General features: G+C 45.0%; 1 protein-coding gene and 1 pseudogene across 14 annotated transcripts in view; both read right to left on the reverse strand.

The window, feature by feature from the left end:
- Positions 1-16,814, reverse strand: part of LOC137218824 (uncharacterized) — a 69,047-nt gene that overhangs the window by 39,999 nt on the left and 12,234 nt on the right. For 3 of the 14 annotated variants that reach the window (XM_067726436.1, XM_067726433.1, XM_067726432.1), the window contains one exon: positions 9,494-14,639. The exons of 8 other annotated variants lie outside the window; for them this stretch is intronic. In XM_067726436.1, coding sequence (XP_067582537.1) covers positions 14,560-14,639 — 80 coding nt within the window. In that variant the 3' untranslated portion in view covers positions 9,494-14,559. 3 more of the 14 variants (XM_067726438.1, XM_067726434.1, XR_010940874.1) reach the window with 3 other exon arrangements.
- Positions 1,818-2,987, reverse strand: LOC137212469 (eukaryotic translation initiation factor 4E type 2 pseudogene; annotated as a pseudogene).

A 16,814-nucleotide genomic window follows, 5' to 3' on the forward strand; every position in this document is an offset into this window, starting at 1 on the left:
CAAATGTCTGTCCTCTTTGGAATGTTCATGGTAAATCTGAGCGTAGGCAAAAGTGAAGACCTCCCTGGGATCTAAACAAATCTTAGGAAGCAGACTTTGCTTCCTATTTTAGCCAGTATTGCTCCTATATTCGCCTGAGCCCTCCACGATTGTCTGGACCCCAGAATTCATTCTTTTTTGGGGGGGGTGGCTACACGGACCTCTCACTGTTGTGGCCTCTCCCGTTGCGGAGCACAGGCTCCGGACGTGCAGGCTCAGCGGCCATGGCTCACAGGCCCAGCCGCTCCGCGGCATGTGGGATCTTCCCGGACTGGGGCACGAACCCGCGTCCCCTGCATCGGCAGGCGGACTCTCAACCACTGCACCACCAGGGAAGTGCCCCAGAATTCATTCTTTATGTTCCTGGAGTTTATATCTTTGCCTGATCTTCTTATCCAACCTGACTTTATTTGTAATAGAAGCACCTCTATTTGGCCCCTTTACTCCTCTACTGTTTTAAGGAAAAAGCATTAATTAGAGGGTGTTCAGAAGTTGGAAAGTGAGAAGAAATTAATCTATACACAAAAAGGAAATGCCTGTCACTCTCATATCTTTCTCTGAGGATCCTCTTAGCCTTCAAGGATATGTTTTTAAAGAAAGTCTTAATTCAAAGAACTGCAATCTTCACTCACAAGAATCAAATAAGCTACTTGGAGGTTGCTGTATGACTCTTAATCATTACTTATTTGAATCCTAGGTGCTCTGATGAGAGGTCGTTTTAAGAGCATGCTTGTGTCAACCTTTAAGAGGTTTCTGTCTGGGCATTCTGGATCATCCTGGTATTTAAATCCTGGGTTTACCAGGTGATGAGAACGGGAGGTAGGTTTTTCCAGCCACTAGAGACAGGCACAGCCATGCGCATGACGGCACCCATCAAGGCCGCCTTTTCTTCAGATGTCTCAGAATCACAGAATCTAGCAAATAAAACATTAAGGCCACCATCAACCAGCTTCCCATTTCCCTTCCCCCAAAAAGGGGCACGCAAGAGCCCACGGAAACAGGCTGGACACACAGGCCCTGCTCACCTGGGAAAATGATTTCAGTCGCTGTCTTCAGCTCCAATTCCTGCACTTAGAACACGCATTATAATCTAGCTCCTAATCTGGCTGGATTCTGCTCCAGTTTAATTGACCAAGGCATCATCCCTTCCAAGCCGCCTCAGTGAAACCAGTGTAGCCCACTGGATGGAATGCTAAGTGCAGCCGCGCCTCGGAAGGAAAGAGAGCACCACCGCAGGAGGGAAGAAGGGAGGGCATGAGCAGAGACTGTACCAAATAAGAAACACATTTTTAGAACATGGTGGGCTTGGGGGAAGAGGGGAAAGAAATCAACAAAACGTCCCAGTGATTTCATGGCAGAGCTAGGAGAGAGCATTTACAGCTATTCCAGGACACTCCAACAGAAAGCTTTTCCTGGATGCACAGACCTTCGCAACACTGACAGCCCTCAGGTGACCGTGCTGGTTCATACGTGTGGTCATGATGTCACAGCATGAGAAGAACACAACAGAATGCCCAAGAGGCATCTGGACAGCACATAGCAAAAAAGAAAAAAAAAAAGGGCTGAACTCCCCTCCACAGAACCCCATTAAAAACCAAAGTGTGTCTATTACAAAGTCACATTTTCCGTTTTTCTGCTTTATAAAGTCAGCAATGCTGGAGGGTAGGAATGGGTGCAAAAGGGGAGTGTGAGGCTCATAGATGTCCCTTCAGTGAGCAGAAGGAAGGACTGGCTGGACACCTCCCACCCATTTCGGACACACACACACACCTCCAGATTCACGCTATGGTTCCTAGGTCACTTCCAGTCTTATGCTATATTGAAATAATGTCTTCCTGAAACCACACAGAGACCACACGCCCACAGATCTCCCCCCCAACTGTGAACTATTCCCGCAGCATGGCCAGGATGAGATTCTTCCAGCAACAGGATGCCAAACCCTTCCACAGGAAAATAATTCACTTGCCACTATTTTTATTTGCATCATCCCCCAGATAGGATTAGCTCCTTCTCTGAAGAATTCCTACTTGGAAGAAGTCACTGTGACCTGTCAGAGTGCAGGGAGCTATCATGTTGCTGTCAAACCTCCAGGACAGGAGGTATCAAAGGTATCAACCTGGCTGCTATTCTGTTCAAAGTTCTGTGAGCGGGTGGGATGGCCTGGGGTTCTCCTGAAGTACCAGAAAGCGTAGTTGTACTGCAAGGGATGCTCTCAGATCCAGGACAACAGCCTTCCTCTTGCTGCTGCTCTGACGCCTGTCCCATTCCTACGCTTCCTTCTCACCATCTTTCTATGTGATGTTTTCTTCATTGTGATCATGGTCCCCACTGTCATCATCTTTCAAGGCCTTGGACTTGTTCACTTTCTTGTTGCTTGTCGCCACTGCCTCACAGAGTGAATCTATCACTTTTACATGATGATACTCAGGGCCATGTCATGGGTGTGTGAACTGTGCAGCAGGGCCCTGTGCTCATTTAATGCTCTGTTGTCATCATCTTGAAATTCTTTTTTTTTGTTTGTTTTTTGTTTTGCAGTACGCGGGCCTCTCACCATTGTGGCCTCTCCCGTTGCGGAGCACAGGCTCCGGACGTGCAGGCTCAGCGGCCATGGCTCACGGGCCCAGCTGCTCCGCGGCATGTGGGATCTTCCCGGACCGGGGCACGAACCTGTGTCCCCTGCATCGGCAGGCGGACTCTCAACCACTGCACCACCAGGGAAGTCCCTTGAAATTCTTAATAATTTTTTGAATGAGAGAAACCACTCTTTCATTTTGTACTGGATCCCACAAATCACGTAACCAGTGCTGAAAATATTTCAAAGAGCTTCATGTCAAACCTCCCCATTCATTTGGCCATTCTTTTTACAGAACCTGATTTAGGGTCTTTTAACCATCCTGGTTGTTCTTCTCGAACTTCTGTTCCCAGAACTCACCACAGACTCTACACATGACCTAGTCAGTGAGGAGTACAGTGATACCTCAAAGACTGCTGTTATAAACATGATTGTATGTATATTTGTAGCAATAGAAAGCAGTTAGTGTTTACCATGTGACTGGCATTATGTTAAGGACATTACATGTGTTATCTTATGTAATCCTCACATCAACCCTGCTAATTAAGAGACAGATTTGTCCCCAGTTTGCAGATAAGACGACTATGGCTTAGAGAGATTACATAACTTGCTGAAGACCATACAGTTACAGGTGGCAAAGAACTCACACCCAGGCCTGACAGACTCTTTTACAGTAGATGTACTAGGGCTTCTCCCGAGTTATTAGAGACACTCACTACCTAGGTGGCTAGAGGTGGCACACACTGAGCTAGTAACCAATTCCGATTGTACTGTCAACTAATTTTGATCTCTGGTGATTCAGCCGGGAAGGTCTCTTTGGATGTTAACTGAGCTATTCCCACATGGCCATTTCCTTTTCCAGGTTCATGCCCTCTGTTAGGTTCTTTCCACTACGATTAGCTTCTGTATTAGTTTCCAACTGCTGCTGTAACACATTATCACAAACTTAGTGGGCTTAAAACAATATAAATGTATTATCCTGTAGTTCCGGAGGTCAGAAGTCGGAAATGGGCCTCACAGGGCTAAGGTGAAGGTGTCGGCAGAGATGCGTTTCTTCCGGAGGCTCTAGGGGAGAATCTGTTCCTTGCGCCTGTCCATCTTTTAGAGGCTGCCTGTGTTCCTTGGCTTGTGGCCATGTCACTCCAATCTCTGCTTCTGTCATCATGTCCCCTGCTCTGACCATGACCCTTCTGCTTCCCTCTTACAAGAACCCTGTGATTGGGCTTCCCTGGTCACGCAGCGGTTGAGAGTCCGCCTGCCGATGCAGGGGATGCGGGTTCGTTCCCCGGTCCGGGAAGATCCCACATGCCACGGAGTGGCTGGGCCCGTGAGCCATGGCTACTGAGCCTGCGCGTCCAGAGCCTGTGCTCCGCAATGGGAGAGGCCACAGCAGTGAGAGGCCTGCATACCAAAAAAAAAAAAAAAGAATGCTGTGATTACACTGAGCACGTGGATAATCCACAATAATCTCCCGATGTTCAGGTCAGCAGGTTAGTAACCTTAATTCCACCTGCAATTTGTAATTCTCCCTTGCCACGTAACATAACATATTCACAGGTGCAGGGGATGAAGACGTGGACATCTTTGGGCGTCCGTTATCCTGTCCACTGCAGCCTCCCAACACACCACACACACCAGCTCCTCGTGTGACCTGGATTCCAGGGCCTCCCCCTTCCTGTGGATCCCGCTCACCTTCCTACGGATGCATTCTGGTTCTTCTGTGTTCAGTCAATAAACATTGATAGAGCACCTATTACGTGCTAAGCATTTTGCTAGGGGCAGGAGAGACCAAGAAAAAAAGACATTGTCCCTGCCCAGAAGGTGCTCACGTTTTAGTGAAGCTGACAGAAAAATCATAAAAGACAAGAAAATATATCAATTACTGGGATAAAAGGGAGCATAGGTGGTGAAGGGGCCCTCAGGACTTGGGGTCTAGGGTGGGAAGGGATATGCAAAGACATACCTTACTGCTCCTATTCCTATCAAGATCCACAAAATCAAAACGGTAGGATTCATCATGAAAAATGAAGATCTGTCATCTGGTCTCAGGCATCGCTAAAGTGTCAATGCCCAGTGATTCCAGGCAGGGCTGGGCTGTTCAGAAGCCAAGAAGCAAAGGGGCACACAGATCTCTTTCTGTGCTCTGAAGGCCTTGCTCCAGCCTGGGGTCAGCAGCAGCCAGCAGGAATTACTCATTACCAAGGTGAGGAGGACCCCTGCCAAGTGGAATAAGCTATTTACATTCTTCAAGTGGGATGGGCTCAACCCAGGGCGGGTGATACTCTCATTTACCCAGGCTCAGCCTGATCTAAGAAATGGGTTATTTTGAAAGTTGAAAAGGGAAAAAAATTGTTAGATTAAATATACAAAGATGTAGTTTAGTTCCTCTCTGCATCTCAAATGTGGAGTCTGAGGAAGGAGCCCGAACTCCTAAGCTTTCAATGATTTATGTTTGTTTTTAGATACTGTGGCACAGCCCAGGACCCCGGATGTGCCTGGACTGACCTTTGTTCCTACCTGCTGGCCACTTTGTAACTGTTATCAGAAGAAATCCGCAAGCTATCACGGGAGTCTGTAGGTTCCTGCCCACTGACATTTCAAAGGAACCAGCTGGCTTTGTTTCCAGCTCTATACTGAACTCTGCTGTCTCCTTTCAGAAACACAAGCAGATGTGTGTGTGAGTGTGTGTGTCTTGTGTATGTGTGTGTTTTCATTTTCCTGTTTAACCTGAATAGCTATGACAAACCAGGGTCACTTATTTTTAAAAATCTCTGTCTCTCTGTCTCTGTCTCTCTCTCTCTCTCACACACACACACACACACACACACACAAACACACACACACACACACACACGGAAATTTCCTTCCTAGTGGAACATAACCAAAATGCTACTTAGATGACACTGAATTCATGTTAAATCAGACGACTTTGTGAAATCACTAGTATTTGTAGAGGGCTTTATAGTTGGCCAAAGGTGTTCTTGGCCGTTGAATTCTGCTCCTTATAAATCTTGTGAAACGCTGTCCTGGTTGGGGGTCCATTAAGCCTTAAGGACCTTTCACATGCAGAGACCCTTCTGAGCACATGGACTGAATGGGGACTTCGTGTGTTTTACTCTGAATGAAATATATCTGCCCTTCATCTACAAAGGACTAAAGCCAGGGGTCAGCTGTACTCTCTGGGGAGTCCCATACCTGATACGTGGCCATCAGCCTCAGACTGAATACCTCCTGCAAAGGGGGCATCACCTCCCAAGGCATCTTTGCTTGGTTCTGACAGGTGGCCAGACAGAGACGTTAATAGATTCCCCTAGCACATCGACAAGAGGGCCTCGAGAGGACACCTTCAAGGGGTTTGGTGTGGGCCATTACAGGTTCTCTATATTGGAATCAGCCAACCAACCCGTTCAGATCTTTTCTCCTGGATAATAGGAATGACAGGGAGTCACACATAAACAATGCACAAGGCCTGCTGTTTATCCCAATACTTGAAGTACTGAGCTACCCTGTGGCTAAAGAAGACGTTGTCCTGCATCTTTGCAATAAACTTCACTAGTGAGGGGAATATGGACGCTTCTCCTCCTTGAAACTTTAAAAAGTCAAATATAAAGTTCTAATTATCACGCTCATTCTAAAAGGGAGGACACCAAGTCTCAAAAAGATCAAGCTATCAACAAGGGCTCCTGGCTAGGAAGTAGCACATCTAGCTTCTGTAACTTCGGCTACAGATGTTAGTGAATTAAAAACACACGCACTCACACCCCCACCAAAAATCTAAGTGAGGCACTTCCCTGGTGGCCCAGTGGTTAAGAATCTACCTTACAATGCAGGGGACACGGGTTTGATCCCTGGTGGGGGAACTAAGATCCCACATGCCGCAGGGCAACTAAGCCCACACACCACAACTACCGAGCACGCAAGCCACAACTAGAGAGCCCACGTACCGCAAATACAGAGACTGCAGAGCCCACGCACTCTGGAGCCCGGATGCCACAACGAAAGATCCTGCGTGCTGCCACTAAGACCCGACGCAGCCAAAAATAAAATAAAATATATATATATATATTTTAAGTCTAAGTGAAAATTTAAAAAAATTAATTAAACCTAAACTTAAAATTTTTTTCATTTAATGTATGGACTTTATTTTATTTTTTTTTCTTTCTTTTTTTTTTTTTTGGACTTTAGATAATAAACCAAAACAAAAATCTATATCATGACTTGGATGAACCTCCAGGGAATTATGCTGAGTAGAAAAAAGCGATTTCCAAAAGGTTACATACAATCTGATTCTAATCACAGAACGTATATGAAATGACAACATTTTAGAAGGGAGGCTAGATTAGAGACAGGACGGGGTGGGGGTCAGCAGGCTTCAACTCTGAGCTGGGCGGTGTGGAGACCGCAGCCTCTGCCTATTGGCCAAGCGCAGAGTGAGCTTTAAGTCAGATGACCTTCCCTGAGCCAATCCACAGGAAAGCCTTGGCTTCCAGGGCAATTTCTCAGTTTACTGTCCACCCTAGAGAAACCAAGTAAAGTTTTAAGATTTTCAAATGGTTAGCGTGACATTAAGATTAATACACAGGTACTTGCCTGGGGAAAAAGAACATGTATGGCAGCTTAGAGCTGCAGACTCAACTGGACTTCCCAAGTGATGGTGAAGATTGATGACAACCTGTAAACCATCGCATCTGTTCTGTAGAAAGTCAAGGGTGACCAGATGGCATGGGATGTGAAGCCTGAAAAAGAGCAGTCCCTGCTTGGCCTAGTGAAGTTAGTTCTGAGCTGGTGACTGTTCTTAGTTAATGGGCCAGTGGCAAGGGCAGAGATATACAAGAAGTTTGGGGCACAGTGTGAGAGAGGAGTAAAGGGAGAAGGGGCAAGAGTGCAAGGGCAGGATTCACAGCTTGAATGAACTGTGTCCGGGCCCTGCCCTAGAGACCGTGAGGCTCTGAGCCAGTCTCTGAGTCTCTCGGAGTTTCTGATTCCCTATTTGCAGAACAGGGCAATGAACCCCTGCCTGGCCTCTGTTACCAAGTTGGTGGGAGGAACAAATGGAATAATATAAGTAAAAAGCATTTTGTGAACACTTACATTTCATGCAAATGCAAAGATTAGTAATGTGATTTGTCAAGATTCTTACTGGTGGTCTCTAGATTTCTGGACCTGTGATTTGGCAAGTAAGTTAATTCAGTCTGAAGGCTGGAGGGTCCATGGCCCTCAAGTGAGCATCACTAATGATCAGGTCTTGACAGCAGCCATTGCACTCACCATGGATTTATGTATAGGGTCCTACAACCGGAGAAGGAAGCATGATGGGCCACATCTGAGCTGAGCTCTAATAACTTCAGCTGGCTCCTTACTTGGCTTCTAAGGCTGATCCTTGCCTCAAAGATATGCATATAGGAAGCCTTTACCAATGAGTGAATGCTCATCTAATTTCGTGAGGGTTTTCTCTTGTTTCCTCTTAGGTAATTTAGTAAGTCAGTAAGTCTGGTAATGCTGCACAGGAGAGAGGAGACCGTAATGGTCAGAGACCCTCTGGGAGGGAGGCAGTTAGGGTTGAGTTAAAAATCTCTGAGAAATGGCATAGTACGGCAGAAAGCATGTAGGCTCTGGGCTCAGGGAGCTATGTGAGTGACAGCGTTATCCTCTCTGAGCCACGGTTTCCTTCCCTGTCAAATGGTTAACGACAACAGTGCTCTCCTCATAGAATTGTCCTGAGGACTAAATGAGATAAACAGATATGGAACAGCAGGCAGAGAGTAGAAACACAATAACGTGGATCCTTTCCTCCTTCAGAGGACAGGAAGAAGATATCATAACTCCTTTAAAATACCTTCCTGTGCATGTTTTTCAGAGAGAATGAAACTTGGAACCTTGAATTGCTAAGCCTGTCCTCTTTGTAATCAAACAGATTCCTATCCGTGCTCTACTAATTACAAGATATGTGATCTTAAGCATGTTAGTTAATCTCTCCTAATCTCTATCTCCTCAAGTGTGACAGAGTTTCATCATACCTATGAATGCGGTTGCTTTGAAAGTTAAATAGGAAGTATATGTAAGGTGGCTAGGACAGTGTCTTACACACAGTCCAAATGCAATAAATAGTTGTTCTTATCATAACTGTCTTGGGTGTGGCAGAAGTACCCAAAGAAATGGAGGACAGAGTGTCTACAGACATCACCATTACTTTTCATAATCATCAGTAATCCTTAGTTGCATCTGTGCAATACTTTCTTCCCCCTTGCGTTCGACAATAGTCCACACTCAAGGATTTCGTGGGTGTGAAGGAGTCAACAGGGTGGTGCAGCTGCCAAAACACAATGGATGTCACCCCGACAGCACACCTGGAGCACTGGAGGACACAAACTGTACGTGAACAAGCTGGAGAGCGTGCCAACAGGAGGCAGCAGGATGGGGAAGTGGCTGGAAAGATGCCAGGCGGAAGGTCTGAGGGACTGGGACAAGAGCAACCCAAGGAGGAGTACAGACAGACCAATATCTGAAGGGCTGACCGTGAAAGGATGATTTCATTTATTCTGTCATTCCCTGGACAGCAGAACGCAGACCAATGGGGAGAAGTTACCTGAAGATACATTTCAGCTGAGTAGGAAGAATTTTCTGACAATGCAGACATCCAATAACAATGCTTCTGTACATCAGTGGAACGGGCTGTCCTGTGAAGGAGGACCTGAGTCCACAATCTGGCATCGGGCGGGAGAGGTGGGGAGGCTGGCCTAGACAGCTCTCAGGCCCTTTGCAGCTCTGAAATTCTATCTCATGAGAAGCCCACGACTGCTTCAACAGAAGCTGTCTTGTGTTAGCGAGTCATTCATACAAAGCTTGTCCTCCACTCTGTTATAAAGCCTGGGGGCACCCCAACAGGATAGAAGAAAAAGATATCTTATTTACCTTAATACTTGCTATTGTTACTACTGCAGATGAGAGGCCCAATATACGTATTTAACGCATACACACTGCTTATCTGCTCTAAGGAGGGTATCTAAAGTGTCAAAGCAACCTCTTCTTTTGTGTGTTAAGATTTTCATTCCAGCAATGTAGCAGAGAAAGGAAGCTATCATCACTCACATTTCAAAACTGATTTTGAAGTAAAAAGGAGTAACTGCTTCCCATTTAAGCGCATTATTTAATACCACAAACCTCAGTTTGTGATGACAGTGATATTTACCTACAGAGACGGTTCATTCATTCACTCAACAAATATTTGAGCACCTATTATGTACCAGACCGGGTTTTACGTGCTGGGGACTTCTATCATTGAGCTAAAAAGACACACAGCCCTCATGGAGCTTACATTCTAGTGGGGGAGAGGGAGTAATAGATACAGTTAAGTAAATTGAAGTATGCTAGTGTGAACAGACCATGTAAAAGTGCTGTAAGAAAATAAAGCAGAAAGACTTCCCTGGCAGTCCCGTGGTTAGGACTCTGTGCTTCCAATGCAGGGTTTGATCCCTGGTCAGGGAATTAAGATCCCACAAGCAGCGAGGCACAGGGGAAGGAAAAAAACGTTATTAGAAAAAAAAATTGTTAATCAACTATTCTCCAATATAAAATAAAAATTTTTTTTAAATAAAAATTTTGGGGCTTCCCTAGTGGCACAGTGGTTGAGAGTCCGCCTGCCGATGCGGGGAACGCGGGTTCGTGCCCCGGTCCGGGAAGATCCCACATGCCGCGGAGCAGCTGGGCCCGTGAGCCACGGCCGCTGAGCCCGCGCGTCCGGAGCCTGTGCTCCGCAACGGGAGAGGCCACAACAGTGAGAGGCCCGCGTACCGCAAAAAAAAAAAAAAAAAAAAAAAAGAAAAAGAAAGCAGAAATAGGGATAAGGAGGAGGTGGTGTGGAAAGATTAAGTAACAGAATGCAGGTAAAAACTACTGCATGGACAGGTTATGCAGAACGTCTTCAATCAATGCTAGCTATTATTACCATGGGCACTTCTGAGTTTGCAGGACCTACAATTATATATGCATCATTCCACTCCTGAATTATTCAATAGGTGGTGTGTATTCAAAATCAAAACCACAAGGAAGCGGGCCCCGATACTGTTTTCAGGTAGAAGGAATCAACGAAAATGTCATGACTTTGGAGTTCTGGCATTGTCTCACTTGTGCAAGGATGTTGATATGAATCTGCAGGAAATATAGAAATGCAGAAGCTGAGGACTGAACCAAATTACATCAGGTAAGTGACCTAATTTTTCTAAGCCTTAGTTCCCCTGTGCCCCCATTTGACCAGGGCTGTTGGGACACTTAGTATGTAAACACTAAGTAAATACGTACGTAAAATATAATAGAGATGTAAAACACTGGGCACACAGCACGTACAGTTAGCTTACATTATTATCATTGTCCAAACAAGGTCATCTGAATTTTCAGAGATTTTCAGTGTGTTCAGAATGAAAAAACAAGGCAGTATTCCTCAGGAGGGAACATTCCACAATCATGTGTTGCTAGGAGTTGGACGAAGGTCACTTGTTATGAGAACAAACCAGGAAAAAAAACATAAGGAAGCATTCAACTGATTAAATGCTCAGTCCAGTGCTCAGCCTTGCTAACTCCTTGGCCGCAGTCTTCAGAATTCCAGAAGATGCAAAGACACAATGATTCACTCAAAACAGTTCTTCGTACAAATCTTAGGATTCAGCCAAAAAGCAGTCCCGCAGGATTTATGAAGTGTGCTTCCCTCTACAGAGCCTGCATGTCAAGGACATCCACAGGCTCCCTTTAATGGAGCCTTATTTTTCCAAAGACCTCTGTAGCATCATCCCTCTGCTCTTACCACTCTGACTGAGAGTCTTGGGAAATGAGAATTTAATTTGTTCTGTGTTGAAATTTTTCTCATGGGGCAACTTTACAAAGAAGGAGCTCTTTCTGCTTTCCCAGAGAGGGAAAGCATCCCCATCAGTCCCACTTCCTCGAGTTCCGAAGTAAATGAAAGCTTTGGAATATTTATTGGCGTCAGTGCCTTTTCCACTAGTCATTCCCAAGACAAGGGCAGCTGTCCCTCATTGGCTCTAGATAACACAGTAACCCCTTCTCTGCTGCTAGGGGGCTTGCATCCAGCAATCTGCCTCTTCCAGGGGTATCTATGACAACCTGGCACTTCAAAAGGACTACAGAGGCCTCAAGGGACAAAGGTGTTGGCCTTGCTGGGTCGAAGTCAGTGCTTCTCAAACTATCTGTGGAGAAGAACCAGTTTGTTCTTATTCCTAGTCCATCATGGACCGATATTTTTATAAACTACAATGAAAATGAATTGCTAGAAAAGTGTTTATTAAAGACATAAAATGCAAGCCAATGTTTTTATTACTAGAGTCAACAGACATAAAATTACTGTGTCAAATTGCTATAAAAACTTTAAATGTTTACTCACAGCTTCTGTATCTGTTCTAGCCACAGCTTACAGCACTAAGTCGCTGTTCAGCCGTTAACATTTACTTGAAACAAAACACAAAGCCAAACAACCCCCTTTTCCTATGAAATAAGATGATGTGTTTAGTGCAGCGGCTGGCACATAGTAATTACTCACTGAATATTAGCTGTTACTATTGCTATTCTCTCTGGGCTGGTGAGAAGAAGGGGAAACATTAACTAAGAGACTGAGATGCAGGTCTGAGTTCCTACTCTTCCTACCGACCGTGGACGAGTGTCTTCACTGTTGTGGGCTTTAGTTTCCAAAATCTGCAATACATAATGAGATGATCTAGAATCTAACATCTAGATCAATAACTTATGAACTGAACTGAAACCCGAAGTGAAAAATAAAAAAAACATTTGTGTCCCAGTACACACTCACATACACTCAAGGGGGCAACTGCAAAGTTTCATGAAGTAATATTACCTTACCACATGCTATGCACTCTGATATTTTCTATCTTGTCTTATTTTTTTAAGTGCTGGTCAAGACATATTTAATCGATTTCAAACCCACAGTGTGAAAAATGCTGGAGCAAATGAGCTCTTGGGTTCCCATTCTCTATAGTGTACCGATGGGGCTAACGACTAGGAAGTAGGTCCCTGTCAGTCATCCACAATTTGATGTCTAGTAAGGACTGACATTGTTTTGCTTTTAATTTTTATTGGAGTATAGTTGATTTACAATGTTGTGTTAGTTTCAAGGGTACAGCAAAGTGAATCAGTTACCAGTGAATCTTTTGTTTTTTTAAGGTTCTTTTCCCGTATAGGTCATTACAGAGTATTGAGTAGAGTTCCCTGTGCTATATACAGCAGGTTCTTAGGACTGACATTGTTAAGGCCAGGTTCATCTACAAGTTTGTTTTTTAAGCCTCCTGGTTCTGCATTGAGATATTCTTAATGAGTCTATTAGTGACAAAGAAGAACGGTCAAAGATGTGGAATTCAAACCACTGGATGATTACCTACAGGTAACCCTGAATAACTCCCATCTAGCCTCATGCACGGTGCCTTCAGGCAAATGTGCCAGGAGTTGGGTTACGGGGAAATGTCCTTACTGGTTTCTACTTTCTCACTAAATTGCCTTCTGCTTTCTGGACAAGGGAGAGGGGACAGTAGTGGGAGGTAACAGGCTGCTGGAAGTGTTAGGACTGAATTGGCATTTCAACTCCTTCACACGTTAGAAGCAGCGGGTGAGGGGACTTAACTAGGGGAAGATACACGGACATGCAAACTTTTACCTGAAGGGATATATTTTTAAAATTAATTTATTTATTTTATTTTTGGCTGCATTGGGTCTTTGTTGCTGCGCGCGCACTTTCTCTAGTTGTGGCGAGTGGGGGCTACTCTTGGGGGCGGTGAGCAGGCTTCTCATTGCGGTGGCTTCTCTTGTTGCAGAGCACGGGCTCTAGGCACGCAGGCTTCAGTAGTTGTGGCACGTGAGCTCAGTAGTGGTGGTTCGTGGACTCTAGAGCGCAGGCTCAGTAGTTGTGGCGCACGGGCTTAGCTGCTCCACGGCATGCGGGATCTCCCCAGACCAGGGCTCGAACCCGTGTCCCCTGCGTTGGCAGGCGGATTCTTAACCACTGAGCCACCAAGGAAGCCCCTGAAGGGATATTTTATAGTCCTTTCATCCTTTTAACGAATAATTTTAACTGTTTTGACTTTCAACTCAGTGAAGAGTAAAACATGAAACTATTTTATGTCCAGTAGCTTCTTTTGTGCTCCCCTTTCCTCTTGAGTAGTAAGGGCCTCAAATTGACCTCTAACCCAGTCGAGTTGCCAAGCGTTTCACTTTGATGAGGATTTTAATCCCATCTTCATTACAAAGCTCTGTACTTCTCTCCAGCTGAGGCCAGGCCCGAGGCTCCAGGGGCTGGGGTGGAGGAGTGATGTGGTCTCTCCCTCACACCCGCCTCTCCTCTTCTCCCAGAGCTTACTACTTTCTTGGCTGGTTCCTTTCATGACCACCGACAGTGAGTCTGAGAGCTAGTTCTGCTGAAATGACATCTTTCAAAAAAACCTCTGCATCAAACGGGGCTCTCCTCTTCATCAGTTCCACAGAGGGTTCCCACGTGAGCCATCCCACCTTGGTGGGGGTGAGTTTTCTGACTGGCCAGAGGCTTGTCTTTTGGGATACCATCCCTACCCTGGCTCACTCCTGGGCTCCACTCATGGGTTGTGGCAGCTGCTCTCCCGCGAGGCATTAGCCACAAGGCTTAAGTGCCAAGCCACCTTCTATAGATTCCCTTCCATTGACCATAGTGTCCAAGAAACTCACATCCTTGTCCCAACCAACTCAGCATCTCTCCTTTCCTCCCTCTCCCCATTCCTTCTCTTAGCTTTGCAGAGTCTGGTCGTGGGGAGCTCCTACTGGGATAGCTAGCAGCTCACCAAGTTCCAGACAAAAGATGAGCTCCAAGTGGAACGCTGCTCTCTGAGGAAGGTTCTCTCCCGCTCCCAGCCCTCTTTTACGGGGATGGGTGTGAGCGATAAGGGTCATCTGAGCGATAAGGGTCATCTGAGAGTTGGTTCTGCTGAATGGCACATTTTGAAGACGCTTTGCAGGAAAATGCTGGCCACAGAGCTGAAGTTCTCTGATCAAAGAAGAGTGGGGATTTTAAACACCTTTTTAGCTGTGGACTCTTCTCACCCGTTCTTAGAAAACAGGAAAGACTCCACTCAGCATCTCATACCACGTTAGATTTCTACTGTGAGCCACATGGCAGATTCTGTGCCAGGCACTGTGAACATAGCAATGGATAGAGCCATGGTTCCTGCCCTCAAGGAACTCACAATCTAATGAGACATTAAACACACACACCCCAAACACGTACGTTTACGTAGTTCAGTTGTGGTAAGTACATTGAAAGAAAAGCAGAGTGCCATGGGACTGGACACAGTTGAGACTGTCAGGAAAGGGTTCTCTGAGGAATTAATATTTAATATTTAATCAGAGACGGATAAGAAAAGTGAAGGATAAGAGAAGTGAATGGCAAGGATGCCTCAGGCATAAGGAAATGCACCGGAGGGGGAAAGAAGCTTGACTCCCTGGACAAAGGATGGGCTGGTCAACTGGGTACGAGACATGGGACCAAAGAGGTGGCTGGGAACCAATTTAAACATAAGGAGCTCCAGCTGAGAATGTTCCAGGCACACACTCTCATACCTGGCATTCCCTTCCAATGGGAATCTTTACAATCATGGAGCATGTTAAGGACAGTAGTCTTAATCCCAAGAGGATCAAAGAAGCCATCAGAGGGTTTTAAAACAAAATTGTGCCATGATCAGATTTTCATTTTAAAAAGGCAATTATAGGGAATTCCCTGGCGATCCAGTGGTTAGGACTCCACACTTTCACTGCTGAGGACCAGGTTCAATCCCTGGTCAGGGAACTAAGATCCCACAAGCCACTTGGTGTGGCCAAAAAAACAAAAAGGCAATTATAGTGTACAGCTAAGATGGCAGAAAGCAGCCATGGTGGATGGGGGAAGGTGCCGTGTAAGTTTCAAAGCACTGTGACATATGCTGGGTCTAATTCCTCTTCAAAGCCTCATCTACTAATCTACATTCAAAAGCAAAGCAGAATTAATTTACATTAACTTCTCATACTTTTTCTGTTCTAGACTTATCTCCTTCCTCTACCACTTACTAGCTGTGTCTTGAAGACTCTGTGAGCTTCCTCAGGTTCTTCAGTTATGAAGTGTGGAGAACGCTTCGTCAAAGATTTGAATTAGGATGAAACAAGAGTCTTGGTACACGTGCACTCAACAAATACTAACTCATTTCAAGCAAATAATCCTGACAACTTAAAAAAAAGGAGTGGGGGGGGGGAAGGAAGTCCTCTTCTAGCCACTAGACCCAATTATGTACACAAAATTCTACATAAATAAACTATGTAAGATTGCCCAAAATGCATTTACTAAAGTGTGGCAAATTTTACGGTATTAGAATAGTATTAGAATAATTTTACAGAAATCAGTGAATGATAATAAAACCGCGAAGATTTATGTCTAGGCATAATTCTACACATTATACTGGTAGACATTTTAATTAGAAGCCCGTGCTGCCCTCCCCATAAAAAAGGGTGTCTAGATTCTCAATGACATAGCTTCCCAGAATTCTAGTCTATCAATATAACTTTTGAGAATGTCTGCCTTCCCAGAGGATCTAAAGCTCTATACTAAAATTATAGTACCTGGAAAGGGGTCAGCAATGTACCCCTGCATCACAATCTGATGCCAATGACAGACACTGAGAGTTGACCACAGGGAGACATGGAAAGGTGGTTATAGCACTCCTTTCTGTGGAACCCAGATGTGGCCTCAAAAGTCTTCTCTGCAAATTGCTCTGGGCAGCTACGCCCACTGACCCTAAGATATCCCTGGTCCAAAGATACTCATTTTCAAAGTGAAAAAAAAAAAAAAATCAAGCAATTGCAGTCTGAATAATATGTCTGGAATTTCATTTACAAAGACAGTGGCAAAAAAATGAAAATGAATTTCCCACTACATTGGAACTGTCGTCTCTGTCTTCCCACTTTTTAACAGAACTATCCATCTCCTCATAATCTCATGAAAAATAAAAGTACAGTAATAGTCCAAATGCATAAAGCAAGACATAATCAACTTACTTTACTCCATGTCAATTATGTGAATTGTTTCAACATCTATTACATTAGGGGCACACATTACAACACAAAACCCTTTCAACCAATATAAGGAACTCCAGCTGAGAATATTCCAGGCACACCCTCTGGTACCTGGCATTCC

The sequence above is a fragment of the Pseudorca crassidens genome, chromosome 2, assembly GCF_039906515.1.
Source record: "Pseudorca crassidens isolate mPseCra1 chromosome 2, mPseCra1.hap1, whole genome shotgun sequence".
Classification (NCBI taxonomy): domain Eukaryota; kingdom Metazoa; phylum Chordata; class Mammalia; order Artiodactyla; family Delphinidae; genus Pseudorca; species Pseudorca crassidens.